The following is a 12,107-nucleotide window of genomic DNA, read 5'->3' as shown; positions in this document are numbered from 1 at the left end:
CGACAAAAGGATCTCAAAGGGTGGCGAGCGATTCAGCCAGTTTTAAGTACGTGGTATGAGGCCCTTCCGAAAGTCTGTGGCTTTCTAGGCAACAACGTAACATAATTCTCTCATCTACAGGGCGAAGACTGGAGCTGTCGCTTGATATTTGAATTCGCTGACTGCAGCTCTGGGAAATAGTAGGTTGTTTCACAAGAATGCCAGCAGTAAGCTGTTGGGATGTGTCAGGAATGTTGGGTCCTGTGCGGTACGCTGTTCAACACGATTGTATATCTCAGGGACAAAGCGGTCGGACACACAAGCCTGATCCGATGTGGCGACTTTTTTTAACATTCCATCCATCAGAAGCACACTAGAGCCGGAATGTGACACGAAGAAGCTAAGAGCTTTGTCCACATTGGAACTGAACGTTGGACATCACCTAAGGAATGCTTCTCGAGCAGGAGTTGCAATATCGAATATGATGATATTGAACGATCGATACTTGTACTGCTATCTTGGAATGGAAGAGCTTCCCGATACCGGTTGATACGGTCTATGATCTAACAAAAGATCACAAAATTATGACACCTGCTAGAATCAGTATATAATGCAGTCAGAAGAGTTGAACGATCTATACCGCTGGATCCCAAGTCTCCTTAACATCTTCAACAGTTTGTGCCGACATTAGCAAGCTACTCTACATATCTTCGTATCTCTTCCTGCCTGGACCATGTCAGACAGAAGCTCATCCACACCGCCTGAGTGGCTGATGCCTTCAGAGGAAAGGCACAGTGAGTGGACGTCGGCGTCCCTCGACGTTCTCGAAGAAACGATCGCAAATTTGATTGAGAGACTTACCAACAAAACCCAGCCTGACAAGATCCAGAAAATCAATCGCATACAGGAGGAAGAGGACGAGTTTGGACAGTATCATATGCCACTCTCCAATCCTGACGACATACCCCTACAGCGAGAGATCAACGCGCAATGGGATACGGTCCGCACTTGTCTCCTACCGAACGGTCAGGACGAGGGGTTTCTCCATGAGAGATTGCAGACCATTCTGACAAAGATGCGTGCGCGGGGTAGCGATCTTCTGGGAGATGGTACCGAAATAGAGCAGCTTATCTTCATATGGTATGCTGTTGTCTGTCTACTGCAAGATATCAATGCTGGTAAGCTTTCTTATATATCAGCGGAAGCCCTACCTCACACCTTACTAGAAAATTATCTCCATGGGAGAGATGGCGATGATGACATTAACTATGACAAGGCTTCACCATTTTACAAATACCCAGATGTTTCTCTATTCAGCAAGATCGATGGCGCATGGGCGGCTTTGGATCGCGGAATTATGAATCTTCTGAGCGGGATAAACGCAGAGAGGAGCCCGGCAGAACTCCCCGGCTGGAACCGCATGGCTACTCATTTCCATCGCGGGTCTGTACTGGCGGACCTCGTGTACTGGAACCCAGACGAAGAGTTTGATCGAGACACCCATCACATGAACATTATGGCGGAACCGATGAACAACACACTTGGTCCACGATCTCGTCTATGCTACGAACTTATTGTTGCCTATGAGTGGCGTGGCTACTATCCAGATAGGAAGATGAACACCATCCGCCTCCTGGAAGCGAAACTTGACTCCGGTAAAGATGCAAATTCTGACAAGGTGAGCTCGCTTAGTAGCACACCAGAGTCTCTTGATCTCTCGGAAGGATCGCCGCCATCAGTAGCAGAGGAGGAGGAGGAGTGATGCTGTATGACATTCTCTGTCTGCTGAAAGCTGTGCTGGTCAAAGTTTCAGACAAACAGATATTCAAAATGGACGAGGAACGTCTGCTAGCTCAGACCTAAAGCTAGCTTTAGGAGTTTCGATACTATTTGAGGAGACATGATGTTATCAAAATTCGATGCTTGAGCACATCATCTTGGAGCTAACATGGAGTGAATCTTCGTAAAGTATGTGCTAGAAGCTATATCTGGCAGGTAGCCAACAGAACAAAATCCCGCAGTCCCGTAGTGGAGTTTCTTCCCACGGACTGTTTCGCAAGGGAGAACGACACCTAAAAACATTGACACTCTATTTCATAACATAGCCAGGAGGTTAGAACGCTCAAAGTATGAAATATAACATGATTTCGACAGTCAATTGACTAAGATATGACCGTAAAAGGCCTTGATGCCGCGTCAACCATAAGGTATGTATAGTGATAACAATTTGTGAAAGCTACATTCTCTAGTTATTTTCAGGCTATATCCAGTTCATGGAAATATGCGATAATGTGCTGGGTGTCGTTTCCATGATACTGCTAGTCAAAGGATGTCATAGTACGTTGAGTAGTCTAGTCAATCCTTTAGTTATCTTAACCTAACATGATTAGTAGTAAAGGAAGATGATAGCTTAGACTCGAAGACCATGATCAAAACATAATCACTAAGACACAAGGTTGAGACCTTAATTTTGGGTATAGCCAGCAGCGCTGGCGAAGGAATCATCATTGTGGTATTCGAAATCAAAGAACTTTTCTCGTTACCAACCGCTGAACCCCCCTCACTGGGGTAGAGAGTCCACCTCTCCCACCCCTTCACTCCCACCTCACCCTCTTCGCCGCCCTCTCCCCATCGGGGCCTCCATCCACTTCCACCTCTCTCTTCCTCTTCCTCCCCCCCTCTTCACCACGCCTCTCTTCCACCAACTCCTCCCCCACCTCCGTCAGCGGGCTCATCGGCGGGCTCTCCAGCACCGCCTCACCCCTTCTCTCCTCACCCCCAACCTCCAAAGCCCACGTCCTCTCCGGATGAGGACATCTGACATCCAGACTCCTCGTCCCCACCCTACCCTTCTCCCCCACCCTCACCCCACTGAACCCCCGACCGACACCCAACCATGTCTCCTGCTTGAGCAAGCCGCGCATCAAGAGTTCCACATGGCCGAGGCGGCCGGGAGCCAGCTGCACCGACGGATCCACCGGGACGCCGAAGCTGGTGCGGTCGAGCCAGCAGTATGCGCCACTGGCGCCAGCAGAAAACCAGAAGAACTCCATCTTGTCGTTGTTGATGATGAGTACGGGACCAGCCCGTACTCCCTCCTCTGTCATGACGCGCTTGGTATACGCGTGCAGCTCGTTGTCGGTGGTGTCGGGGCACCACAGAGCGCGCACTTGCGGCGGGGAGGCAATGGCGAGCACCAGGGCCCAGAAGGAGGAAATGTCGCTGGGACCAGCCCAGGACGGCGCAACGAGAGAGGGGTTGTAGTGCTTGATGTGGTATTCGTAGATCTGGTCGGCGGGAATGGTCGTTTTCTTGTGCTTTTTGGTGAGGCGTACCCGGACGGGGTGCTCAAGGTTTCCCTTGGCCTCGATACTGAAGCCGGCGGCGGCGGTGAAGAAGTGGTGGAGGATCTGGCTGACGACCACGCAGGTATCCTCACAGAGATCGGCATATGAGACCGTCCGGGGGTACCGGTAGGCCATGCACCACTGCTTGAAGAGGGCAGTGGCGGAGGCAATGAAGAGGGCCAACTGGGAGATTCGTGCTGGGAACATGATGGTAGTGAAGGATTTGATCTTGCTGATTGTTTGTTCTGACGATTCGGCGCGTTGGATATGAGAGATGTCGACTTGATGAAGGCAAGAAGTGTGAAAAAGTGCAAGCTTGCGAGATGAAAGTTGATGTTTGACAGCAGCGGATCAGGTTTGTAGACAAAGAAGAAAAACTTGTGTAGAGGCAGGGTGAAGCTGTATTTATATGCAAGCAAGAGGCCTACGCTATTCACCACAGCTCAATTCTATATAATTTCCATTGACATGATGCCCTATTGAGAACTCGTGTGAGTTAGGAGGTGAAACCGTATTCACGGAGACGAAGTGAACAGGGATTTCATTGCGTGAATTTTGTGAACAATGCGAAAGACTCCATGGTATGTATCGAGTAGCCTAAACGAGACGAAAACACACCTTCAATAGAGATTTTCCTATTCAGAAGCTCGGCGACTATCACTTGGCAGATTGCCTCGCATATGACAATCTTTTCAGTGATAACGTTGTCTCAATGACTCTTAGTTGAATTGAGCTGGTTCTCCTTACGAGCTTATGTGCACGAAGAAAGGCCGGGAGAGCGCACTACAATAGTGTTGTGTACCAATACGTAGACGTGAAAGTAAAGTGTGCCACAAATCAGGAGGCGGGTGCCACTATTCTGACCATGTTATCAAAGCTCACATGCGATGATTCTGGCCACCTCCTGACGGTGGATGGAAATCAAGCGGGATGAAATTGGGCCCTGGTAATTCAAGTTAAGAATTCGACCGCATTTAATCACCTCGTCGGAGCGGATATCATCTCTAGGTAGAGTCGAGGTCGTCGACCACATTGAGAGTAGAACTTCAATCTGCTGACATTGATATATCTCGTGCAGCGATCCCAGTCTCGGCTTTCTTCGCTCTCTCTTTTGCACGCTTCTTCAATTGTTTCTTTCTATTTTCCGCGCTCTTCTTCTCCCTTAAATATTGTTCTTTCTCTTGCGCTGCTCTCTTAGCTTCCTCTTCCTTCATTAGTTTCGCCTTTTGTTTTGCACGAAGCGCAATGCGAGCCTTCTTGGATGGACGTCTCCTCCTCTGCAATTCACTCATATGTATTTTGGTACCAAGTATAGTTTCGGGGATTACAGTGTGGACCCTCCAGGGCAGCGCGCAACCCGCCCATCTCGCATGTGAGCGATCGAGAACTTCCTCTCCAGACACAGCTGCTAGAGCCAGCCTTATTTGGTCTTGTGCCGACGGTGACTCTGCAAGATAGTAACTCAAAGGCCTTTCGGGTTGTACGAACCCTGGTTCCCCACCTGGTGGTGAGGGGGAGCGGAGATCAATTTTCGTAGGTGCACTTTGCGATGCGAACAAGCGTAATTCAGTGTCTTCGATGTCATCACCAACGTCTACCGCTGAGAATGCAGGAGGTGTATCTAGAATTTCTATATCTTCTATGGCACCGAATCGCTTATTCAAGAGTTCTCGAAACGTGTTGGTTGCACAATTATCGTGATCTGGAGACGGCGATCGAGAGGATTCGGCGGAGCGCAGGGCGTCGCGTCCAACGCTGAAAATGTTTAGCTTTGGCTATTCATACGATTGCAGTAGCTGCTCATACACTTGTAGATCCGCTTGATCAGTCATCTTTACCTCACTGCGCCTACATTGTTTTGGGGTGTCATATTCAGGCGATACTTTTTCGCGGTAATTAGGTCGAGATCGTCTGTCAGGTCAGTGGCTTAGCAAGTTTTAGTCAGCAAAGGTCTCTTAGGTAGGTCACTCAGGTGGAACCCTTCTGGAAGCCCTCGAGCACTCCATGCACAACATGAGCGTGCGGCTGAAGAAGTCGGTGCTGTGGCTTGCTCAAGTAGCCTATGGCTGTCACGAGGAGCCAATCTCGACTTGAACGAAGGTCTAGACTCTGCCCGCTATGTGCCATGGCCCTTTGAAATTCTTGTATAGATATAACGTGAAAGGTCACTGCAAGCCGTCTGGCGCGGCTAGCTTTCCTCTCACGGAAAGTCTCCAAGTCAAATATGAGACTTTTGCGCGTTAAGGACTGGCTATTCGAGGACGGGACACCTGATCGAAAGTATGCAATTCTATCACACACATGGATCCAAGAAGCAAGCGAAGAAGTCTACTATCCAGATATACGTGATATAGCTCTGCGCAGTGATGAGGAAAATGCTCTCCTCAAAGGTCGACGAGGATGGAGTAAGGTCAGCAACACCGTCGCTCAAGCCGTACGTGATGGGCTCGAGTACGTCTGGATCGACACATGCTGCATCGACCAGAAGAATCCTACCGAACTGACCACTTCGATCAACTCCATGTTCGAGTGGTACGCCAAAGCAACCGTCTGTTACGTCTATCTCGAAGACGTTTTCAAGACGGCAACGCCTAGTCAGATAGACTTCTCAAAAGCCCGCTGGTCCACTCGGGGCTGGACACTACAGGAGCTCATTGCTCCGAAATCAGTCATCTTCTTCGATGCTACATGGGACCTGCTGAGCACACGTGCAGACTCTGCCTGTGATCTTTCTCGGGTAACAAGTATAGACGAGGAAGTCCTGCGTGATGGCCCAAATAATCTTTCTGCGTACAGTGTAGCCAAGAGAATGTCGTGGGCAGCTGGCAGGTGTACTTCTCGCCCAGAAGATCGAGCGTACTCTTTGTTTGGAATCTTTGGAATCACGATGCCGACACATTATGGTGAGGGTGGTAAGAACGCTTTTGTCCGTCTCCAGGAGGAAATTATCAAGTATTCAGACGACCAATCATTGTTTGCGTGGAACGACGCGTCGCCCTCGCTGCAAGCAGGTGGACAGGGACTTCTGGGATACCCAGGAAGTGGTATAGCTTTACTCCTGGCTCCATCGCCAGACCACTTTGAAGGCAGAGGACACATCATCCGAAATACGTCTTCAGCACCTACGGCGTTCTATATGAGTAACCGTGGGCTAGAGATAGATCTTCCCGGTTACCGCACGTTTGACTTTTGGCAGGAGACCAAAGCGCATGACCGTTATAGGGTCCTTCTGGACTGTCGGTCGGTCAACAGTCCTTTTTCAGTATTCCTTTTGAATCTTCAACCATCCGGTCCAGAGGAATATTGTGTTGTTCCTACCCCTGAAGGCCGCTGTACTGAAGTTGATTGGTCCGAGTTCCGAAAGAAGGAGAAAGTGGAAAAGCCTCCCCGGCGCAAAATCGTAATTCGACGAGAGGCAGATCTAGCGCCAGCTCTTGGACAAGTTGAACAGCTAATTGGGGCTACGAAACCTATGCGACACACAAAATTACGCCTTGAGCTACCTTCGTGGACAAGACGTCATCAGTCACAATCAGGTACGCCACCTCCGGAGGCTTGGATTCACTCAGCATACCCGCAAGCATTTTGGAACAAAGAACTGAAATTCTGTCAACCTGTTTCGGATCCGGGTGATCGCAGAGCCCTACGTATGGATGCACATTTGAGGGTCCCTCACATCGATAGAAATAACGTAGCATCCACATATGATGTACATGTTATGTTTAAATATGGTCCAGATACGCGCCAGACTTTTGCTGATGTTCACGGGATTGAAGCATCTATGGATGGCAATTATCAGATTCTTCCTGCCGTGCGTATCGCTGCGCATGCATGTGATGACAGAGACACCCAAATGTTGCAACATCAAGGGGAACCTCCGGATACAGGCCACGAAAATGCGGCTGGTGCTACCATGATTCGCTTCAAAGAAGATCCTTTAATACACAGTCTTCCATTGACAAAATTCGTATGGGCCAACAATAAATTGGCATTCAGGGTCACCCTCAATAAGGACGATGTACTTAGCGAGTCATTCTGGGTGGCCAAAGTGGACACCATAGATTGCAGCACATTATGGCCGTACATATGGTATACTCTTTTGGTCCCTCTCATGCATGGCTGCTTCCTGGTAATCTTTGGCTGGGACATTTCCAATATCCTCATGAACGACACCATCTGGGACTCATTCATCTCCTCGAATTTCAACTATTCTATAACGTCAATGGTCAATCTCTATGGCATCTTCAACCTACCCGTGGGTCGCACTCCTCTGGTTTGGTTTCGAAGTTGTTTGGTCTACATTAGTGCACCTTTACTGGCAGCACACATAAACAACAATAATACGACTCGAATCTATTATCGAATGTGGAATACTACACCAAAAGCCCTTGCTGGCGTGGACCCGCTCTACAAACACATTCGTGCCTCATTCGGCACCAGCATCATGTACCGACAATGGGAGCTTACAAGCTTTTTCACATACGTCATGGCCTTCTCTCAAACAAGCATGACCTGGAGAGAAGGGTTGATCGATGTCTTATGGGTTACGCTTCTACGAGACGGCATACTTGTCGTCGCGCAGCCTAGGCTGCTGCGTGCAGGCCGCATTGTGGTAGCATGGCTTCTAATGAGCTTTTATGAGCGTCCTGAATGGCAAATATGGGTCAGAGATCATATCTACGGCGTCGTATGCGTCGCTTGGTTTCTCGGGATCGTACTTGGTGCGCTAGGAAGAGAACGGCTGAAGTAGTTATGATCCATTTCTACACTGTAGACTCTTCACACAAGCCGTCCATGTCCGCGCCAGGATTTCTGATGCTGTATACAAGACGTACATGATCTAGATACCAATGACTCATATGTTCACACATAATCCTGTGGAATCTCATGCATGCTAGATGCTAGACGTCACCATCAAGAATTGCCTCCACTATAAGCAGAGTCCCACGAACTCCAACAAAGCGAGCTCATGTGCATTTCGACAACAGCCACTTACTAAGAGTGAGGCAGGTCAAGGTCCATTAGCGATCTGACATGAAAGTACCAAGTGCGTGTTCAGGCTTCAGCGGAAATTGACGCCACGAAGTCTGAGGAACGACTATAGAGTCTCGGCCAAGCCTCTCCACCTACCCTTCCGGTATAATTGACGCTGTTTGCATATACTTAGTGTAGCTCTTGACGTCCTTCACGGCTTCCCCTCCTGATGTATATCACATCGTACAACTAGGAACTTCCTGAGACATGTTCCTGCATGTCGTATTCTCTAGCATGGTTCATATGAACCTTTCACCCCAATTCAGAGATGGTGGGTGGACTTCTGGTGATGCTCATCGCGAAAATTCTGGGAATTGCAGCTGAATAATGATATCATCCCCAAAGAAAGGTGTAACAAGAAATGGCGTGGCTAATCTCTGCCATGACCGTTGAGACTGAGTGGAAATGATTACGAAGTAGCGGATGAAGGTGATAGCGCCTGGTAGTTCGAAATATCGTGACGCTGATAAAAACTTCCACGAGATAGTATTGGTAGATCTAGTGGATAGAATGAAGGAAAGACACAAGAGATTCATAGATGCACAGAATGCGTCGGGGCTTGTGTTTCTAGCGTGATAAGAGACACTAAATATCTAGCAAACCTACAGTGCGATAAACTCTCTGCTTCGGATGATGCAATTGGGCGTCGAGTATCGCACGTAGCTCTAGTCGTTCTGGTTGTTTATGCTGGCAGATATCATGGGCACAGATGATGATTCCACTGGTCGTTAGGTGAAGGTCACCCGGGGAATCTGCGCGTCATTCTGCCCTGATCCTGCAGAGGTGCTCTATGGGAGAAGTTCCAGCTGTTCACGTGTCCTAGAAACTGTGTAAGTACTCAAGGGTAGGGTCAAAGTGCCGAATTATTAGTCTGATGTTGTACAAAATGTGACATTCTTCTTGCTACTCGATCTAAGAGAATTTCTGGTATTTGCGGAGATGCACAGGTGTGACATTTTCCGGTGTTCCTGGAATGGTCTTCTCCAGGTTCTATACATTGCGTCAGTTTGCATGTTAATAGTAGGGAAAATGTCATGATCTTACCAGCTTATCGAATACACATTTGTTGAATGGCCTCTCTTGCGCTCGGCAATGCCATAGCTGTTGATTGTTGTTCTCTAGGCAGTCCCAGTGCTTTTTGAACTCTTCCAAGCAGTTTTTGTTTATATCTTCCAGTCTACAGGAGTCACAGTCAGCGATCGATGTTCGTCTCCTTGTATGTTTGTACAGGCCTGCTTACACGCTCGCAGCGCATCTTGTGACCTTTCTTCCCTCTTTCATGCATTCGAGCTCTCCGCGGCCGTTTGACTCAGTCTTGCACTGCATATAGTCATCATTGTATGCTTTGCATCGTGCTCCAATGAAGAAGGCAGCCGACATCAATGGTGCCGAGCTCGCACCGATCTCTTTGACCTTGGGGATATCATCGGGGAGAGGGGTGGTGTCATATAGTGACGTTTTATTGAACCTGGTGGGGCTTAGCGAACAATTGACTTTGGGAAATAAATATGATCGCGTACCTTGGGACGCGTGTCGACATTGTGGTAGTCGTTGGGCATTTACGTCCTGGGAGACCGATGGCAGTCTCGAGAGGTGAGGTTGGACATGGAGCTTGAACAAGACGCAGGATCCATCTCCTTGCTTGTGATTGGTGCGCTGCAAGCTCGCGCAGATCAGGAACATCGCCAGCTAGAACAAACAATCATTTCAGATTCATCTGCACGCGACGCATCGACACCACATAATGACACCACGCTGATGCGCACAGAAGGGTTCTTCTCTGGACGCTATTTGCCTCGTTGTTACTGGACCTGAAAATCGCCAAGTATACATCGAAGTCCTTCGCGTTCGACCTCATAATTCAGCTATACAATGTTCGGAGCGTCTGCGGCGAAGCCGAACCCTTTCGGCGGCTTTGGGGCTTCTACTCAGCAGCAGCCTGCACAGCAATCCACTGGTCTCTTTGGATCATTAGGAGCTTCACAGCAACAAAACCAGCAGCAGCCTCGTCCCAGCTTGTTCGGCGGTCTTGGGCAATCGCAACAACAACAACAACAACAACAACAACAACAACAACAACAACAACAACAACAACAACAACAGCAGCAGCAGCAGCAGCAACAGCCTACCCCACAGCAACAAGCAAGCTTGTATGCGTCACAATTTGGCGGATCACAGCTTGGAAACTCGACATCGCAATTACCAAAACTAGGACAAAGTGCCATTTGGGAGCCACCGCAGCAAGGCCCAAGTAAGAGTAGTCTACAATGATATGAAAGAGTCGTGCTAATGAGTGTTTCAGGAGAGAAGTCTGTACCAGAACAGCTGTCCACAATCTTGGAGAAATGGCACCCAGAATCGCCAAATTGCCTATTTCAATACTATTTTTACAATAACGTAGATCCGCGTGTAGTGCCCTTCTATACACCAGGTCCTGGTGAAGATGAGCGAAAATGGGAGGAGGCGCTTTCGAAGAAGCCAAGCGAAGGTTCAATACCCGTACTCGCGAAGGGCTTTAAGGAAGTGGGCACGCGTCTCTCTCTGCAGTCATCGACTGTTCAAGCCCTCCAAGTACGTCTCCATGAGATCAACAATAGCTTGAATATGATGATGCAGAAGCATGAGCTAGAATGGACGGTCAAGATCGCCGAAGCGAAGAGGAGGCACATAGCATTGAGTCAGCGTGCACTGGCCCTTGCGACCAAGGTGCAGGTTCTTCGCAATCGAGGATACGCTATGGAGAGTAGTGAGGAAGAGCTGAGGAAGAAATTGATTGAGCTAGAGAAGAAGGCCTTTGATCCGGTAGCCAGCGGTCGTCAAGAAGAGATCTGGGCAAGACTTTCAACCCTCAGGCAACAAGCCCAGTGGCTCCAGTCAGAGTCGGAGAAGTTGGGAAACCAGGTCTCAGATGGGGATAATGGTGTGGACCCTGATAAGATGAAGCAAGTCGAGAAGGTCGGTCCAAATTCGTTTTCCCCAACCGAATCTGACTAACATCAGTAGATATTGAAAGACTATAAGTCACAACTGGATCATCTGGAGAAGGAGGTTGGATCTTTGAAGTTAGAGTTTGAGGATTGGCAGGGCAAGTCACAAAACAGTCTGAATGGCAGGTAGCCACTATCGCCCTAAGATTGCGCTCTATTATGTATAAATAGCTGCAGTGTACAATTGCGGGAATTATGAACCTGAAATGCTTCCAGTGTCTCGAAGCATCCTATATAGTACAAGTGAGGTCATGAAGTCTATGATACATGGAAGGACCTTGGACTGCGATTCATCGATGCTCGACGTAAGAAGCGTTCGCGTGTGGCATCTATACTAATTTTCGGACGTAGTCGATGACGAACGGGGCTTTCACAAGCATGATTAGTACTGAAAGACAAGAGCGCAACAGTGTAACTTACAGAGGTAGAGAGCGAAGCACGTACTCAGGGCGAACTTGAGTTCATTCGAGGCGGCTTCTTCTTGAGCTTTGAGCTCCGCCTGGCTTGGTGCTGGTGGTGCTACAAGATATTAGAGATCAACAGAGAAGAGCCTGTCATATAACTCACGTCCTCCGAACATCTTTAGTATTGACGTTGTTGTTATGATGAGTTTGAATATACAGTGACAGCAAGAAATCTTCTGGTGCTGGCAACCAGGGTCTAGCAGTTGATCGGTTAAACCGCGGCAATAGTGCATGTCCAGCGCGTTCCTTCTAAGGTTTCAAACAGCCAGTAGTCCTAAGCAACTCTCCTCGCGATA

The 12,107-nt window shown here is 48.6% G+C and overlaps 7 protein-coding genes across 7 annotated transcripts; 3 read left to right on the top strand and 4 right to left on the bottom strand.

The window, feature by feature from the left end:
- Positions 1-439: 439 nt before the first annotated feature.
- Positions 440-2,157, top strand: EJ05DRAFT_102556 (uncharacterized protein). Its single transcript, XM_033738948.1, has 2 exons — positions 440-1,157; positions 1,206-2,157. Exons 1-2 carry the CDS (start codon positions 713-715, stop codon positions 1,739-1,741), a joined length of 981 nt encoding a protein of 326 aa, XP_033597924.1. The 5' UTR covers positions 440-712; the 3' UTR covers positions 1,742-2,157.
- EJ05DRAFT_102516 (uncharacterized protein) lies at positions 2,158-3,953 on the bottom strand. Its single transcript, XM_033738947.1, has one exon. The coding sequence runs from the start codon at positions 3,531-3,533 to the stop codon at positions 2,574-2,576; it is 960 nt and encodes a 319-aa protein (XP_033597923.1). The 5' UTR covers positions 3,534-3,953; the 3' UTR covers positions 2,158-2,573.
- Positions 3,954-4,372: 419 nt separating this feature from the next.
- EJ05DRAFT_502930 (uncharacterized protein) lies at positions 4,373-5,158 on the bottom strand (the record flags this gene model as incomplete). The annotated part of the gene is made up of 2 exons (XM_033747336.1): positions 4,373-5,081; positions 5,133-5,158. 2 exons carry the CDS (start codon positions 5,156-5,158, stop codon positions 4,373-4,375), a joined length of 735 nt encoding a protein of 244 aa, XP_033597922.1.
- Positions 5,159-5,550: 392 nt separating this feature from the next.
- EJ05DRAFT_493992 (HET-domain-containing protein) lies at positions 5,551-6,410 on the top strand (the record flags this gene model as incomplete). Its single annotated transcript, XM_033746155.1, has 2 exons — positions 5,551-6,299; positions 6,365-6,410. 2 exons carry the CDS (start codon positions 5,551-5,553, stop codon positions 6,408-6,410), a joined length of 795 nt encoding a protein of 264 aa, XP_033597921.1.
- Positions 6,411-9,272: 2,862 nt separating this feature from the next.
- EJ05DRAFT_502928 (NADH-ubiquinone oxidoreductase-like protein 20.8 kDa subunit) lies at positions 9,273-9,900 on the bottom strand (the record flags this gene model as incomplete). The annotated part of the gene is made up of 4 exons (XM_033747335.1): positions 9,273-9,350; positions 9,405-9,537; positions 9,601-9,828; positions 9,881-9,900. 4 exons carry the CDS (start codon positions 9,898-9,900, stop codon positions 9,273-9,275), a joined length of 459 nt encoding a protein of 152 aa, XP_033597920.1.
- A 174-nt stretch (positions 9,901-10,074) lies between these two features.
- On the top strand, positions 10,075-11,500 carry EJ05DRAFT_478473 (uncharacterized protein). Its single transcript, XM_033744466.1, has 3 exons — positions 10,075-10,611; positions 10,663-11,315; positions 11,364-11,500. Exons 1-3 carry the CDS (start codon positions 10,233-10,235, stop codon positions 11,475-11,477), a joined length of 1,146 nt encoding a protein of 381 aa, XP_033597919.1. The 5' UTR covers positions 10,075-10,232; the 3' UTR covers positions 11,478-11,500.
- Positions 11,501-11,676: 176 nt separating this feature from the next.
- EJ05DRAFT_502926 (uncharacterized protein) lies at positions 11,677-11,927 on the bottom strand (the record flags this gene model as incomplete). The annotated part of the gene is made up of 3 exons (XM_033747334.1): positions 11,677-11,714; positions 11,768-11,866; positions 11,915-11,927. 3 exons carry the CDS (start codon positions 11,925-11,927, stop codon positions 11,677-11,679), a joined length of 150 nt encoding a protein of 49 aa, XP_033597918.1.
- Between the last annotated feature and the right edge of the window lie 180 nt (positions 11,928-12,107).

Source organism: Pseudovirgaria hyperparasitica, assembly GCF_010093815.1.
Source record: "Pseudovirgaria hyperparasitica strain CBS 121739 unplaced genomic scaffold EJ05scaffold_13, whole genome shotgun sequence".
Classification (NCBI taxonomy): domain Eukaryota; kingdom Fungi; phylum Ascomycota; class Dothideomycetes; order Acrospermales; family Acrospermaceae; genus Pseudovirgaria; species Pseudovirgaria hyperparasitica.
This window is presented reverse-complemented; position numbering and strand designations above follow the sequence as displayed.

What these genes read in the sequence shown, in the direction of transcription:
- EJ05DRAFT_102516 (XM_033738947.1), bottom strand. Translation starts at nt 3,533, where the DNA reads ATGTTCCCAGCACGAATCTCCCAGTTGGCCCTCTTCATTGCCTCCGCC.
- EJ05DRAFT_102556 (XM_033738948.1), top strand. Translation starts at nt 713, where the DNA reads ATGTCAGACAGAAGCTCATCCACACCGCCTGAGTGGCTGATGCCTTCA. An exon ending in ACTGCAAGATATCAATGCTG is followed by an intron (nt 1,158 to 1,205) that starts GTAAGCTTTCTT and finishes ACACCTTACTAG; the next exon opens with AAAATTATCTCCATGGGAGA.
- EJ05DRAFT_478473 (XM_033744466.1), top strand. Translation starts at nt 10,233, where the DNA reads ATGTTCGGAGCGTCTGCGGCGAAGCCGAACCCTTTCGGCGGCTTTGGG. An exon ending in GCCACCGCAGCAAGGCCCAA is followed by an intron (nt 10,612 to 10,662) that starts GTAAGAGTAGTC and finishes TGAGTGTTTCAG; the next exon opens with GAGAGAAGTCTGTACCAGAA. An exon ending in AGATGAAGCAAGTCGAGAAG is followed by an intron (nt 11,316 to 11,363) that starts GTCGGTCCAAAT and finishes TAACATCAGTAG; the next exon opens with ATATTGAAAGACTATAAGTC.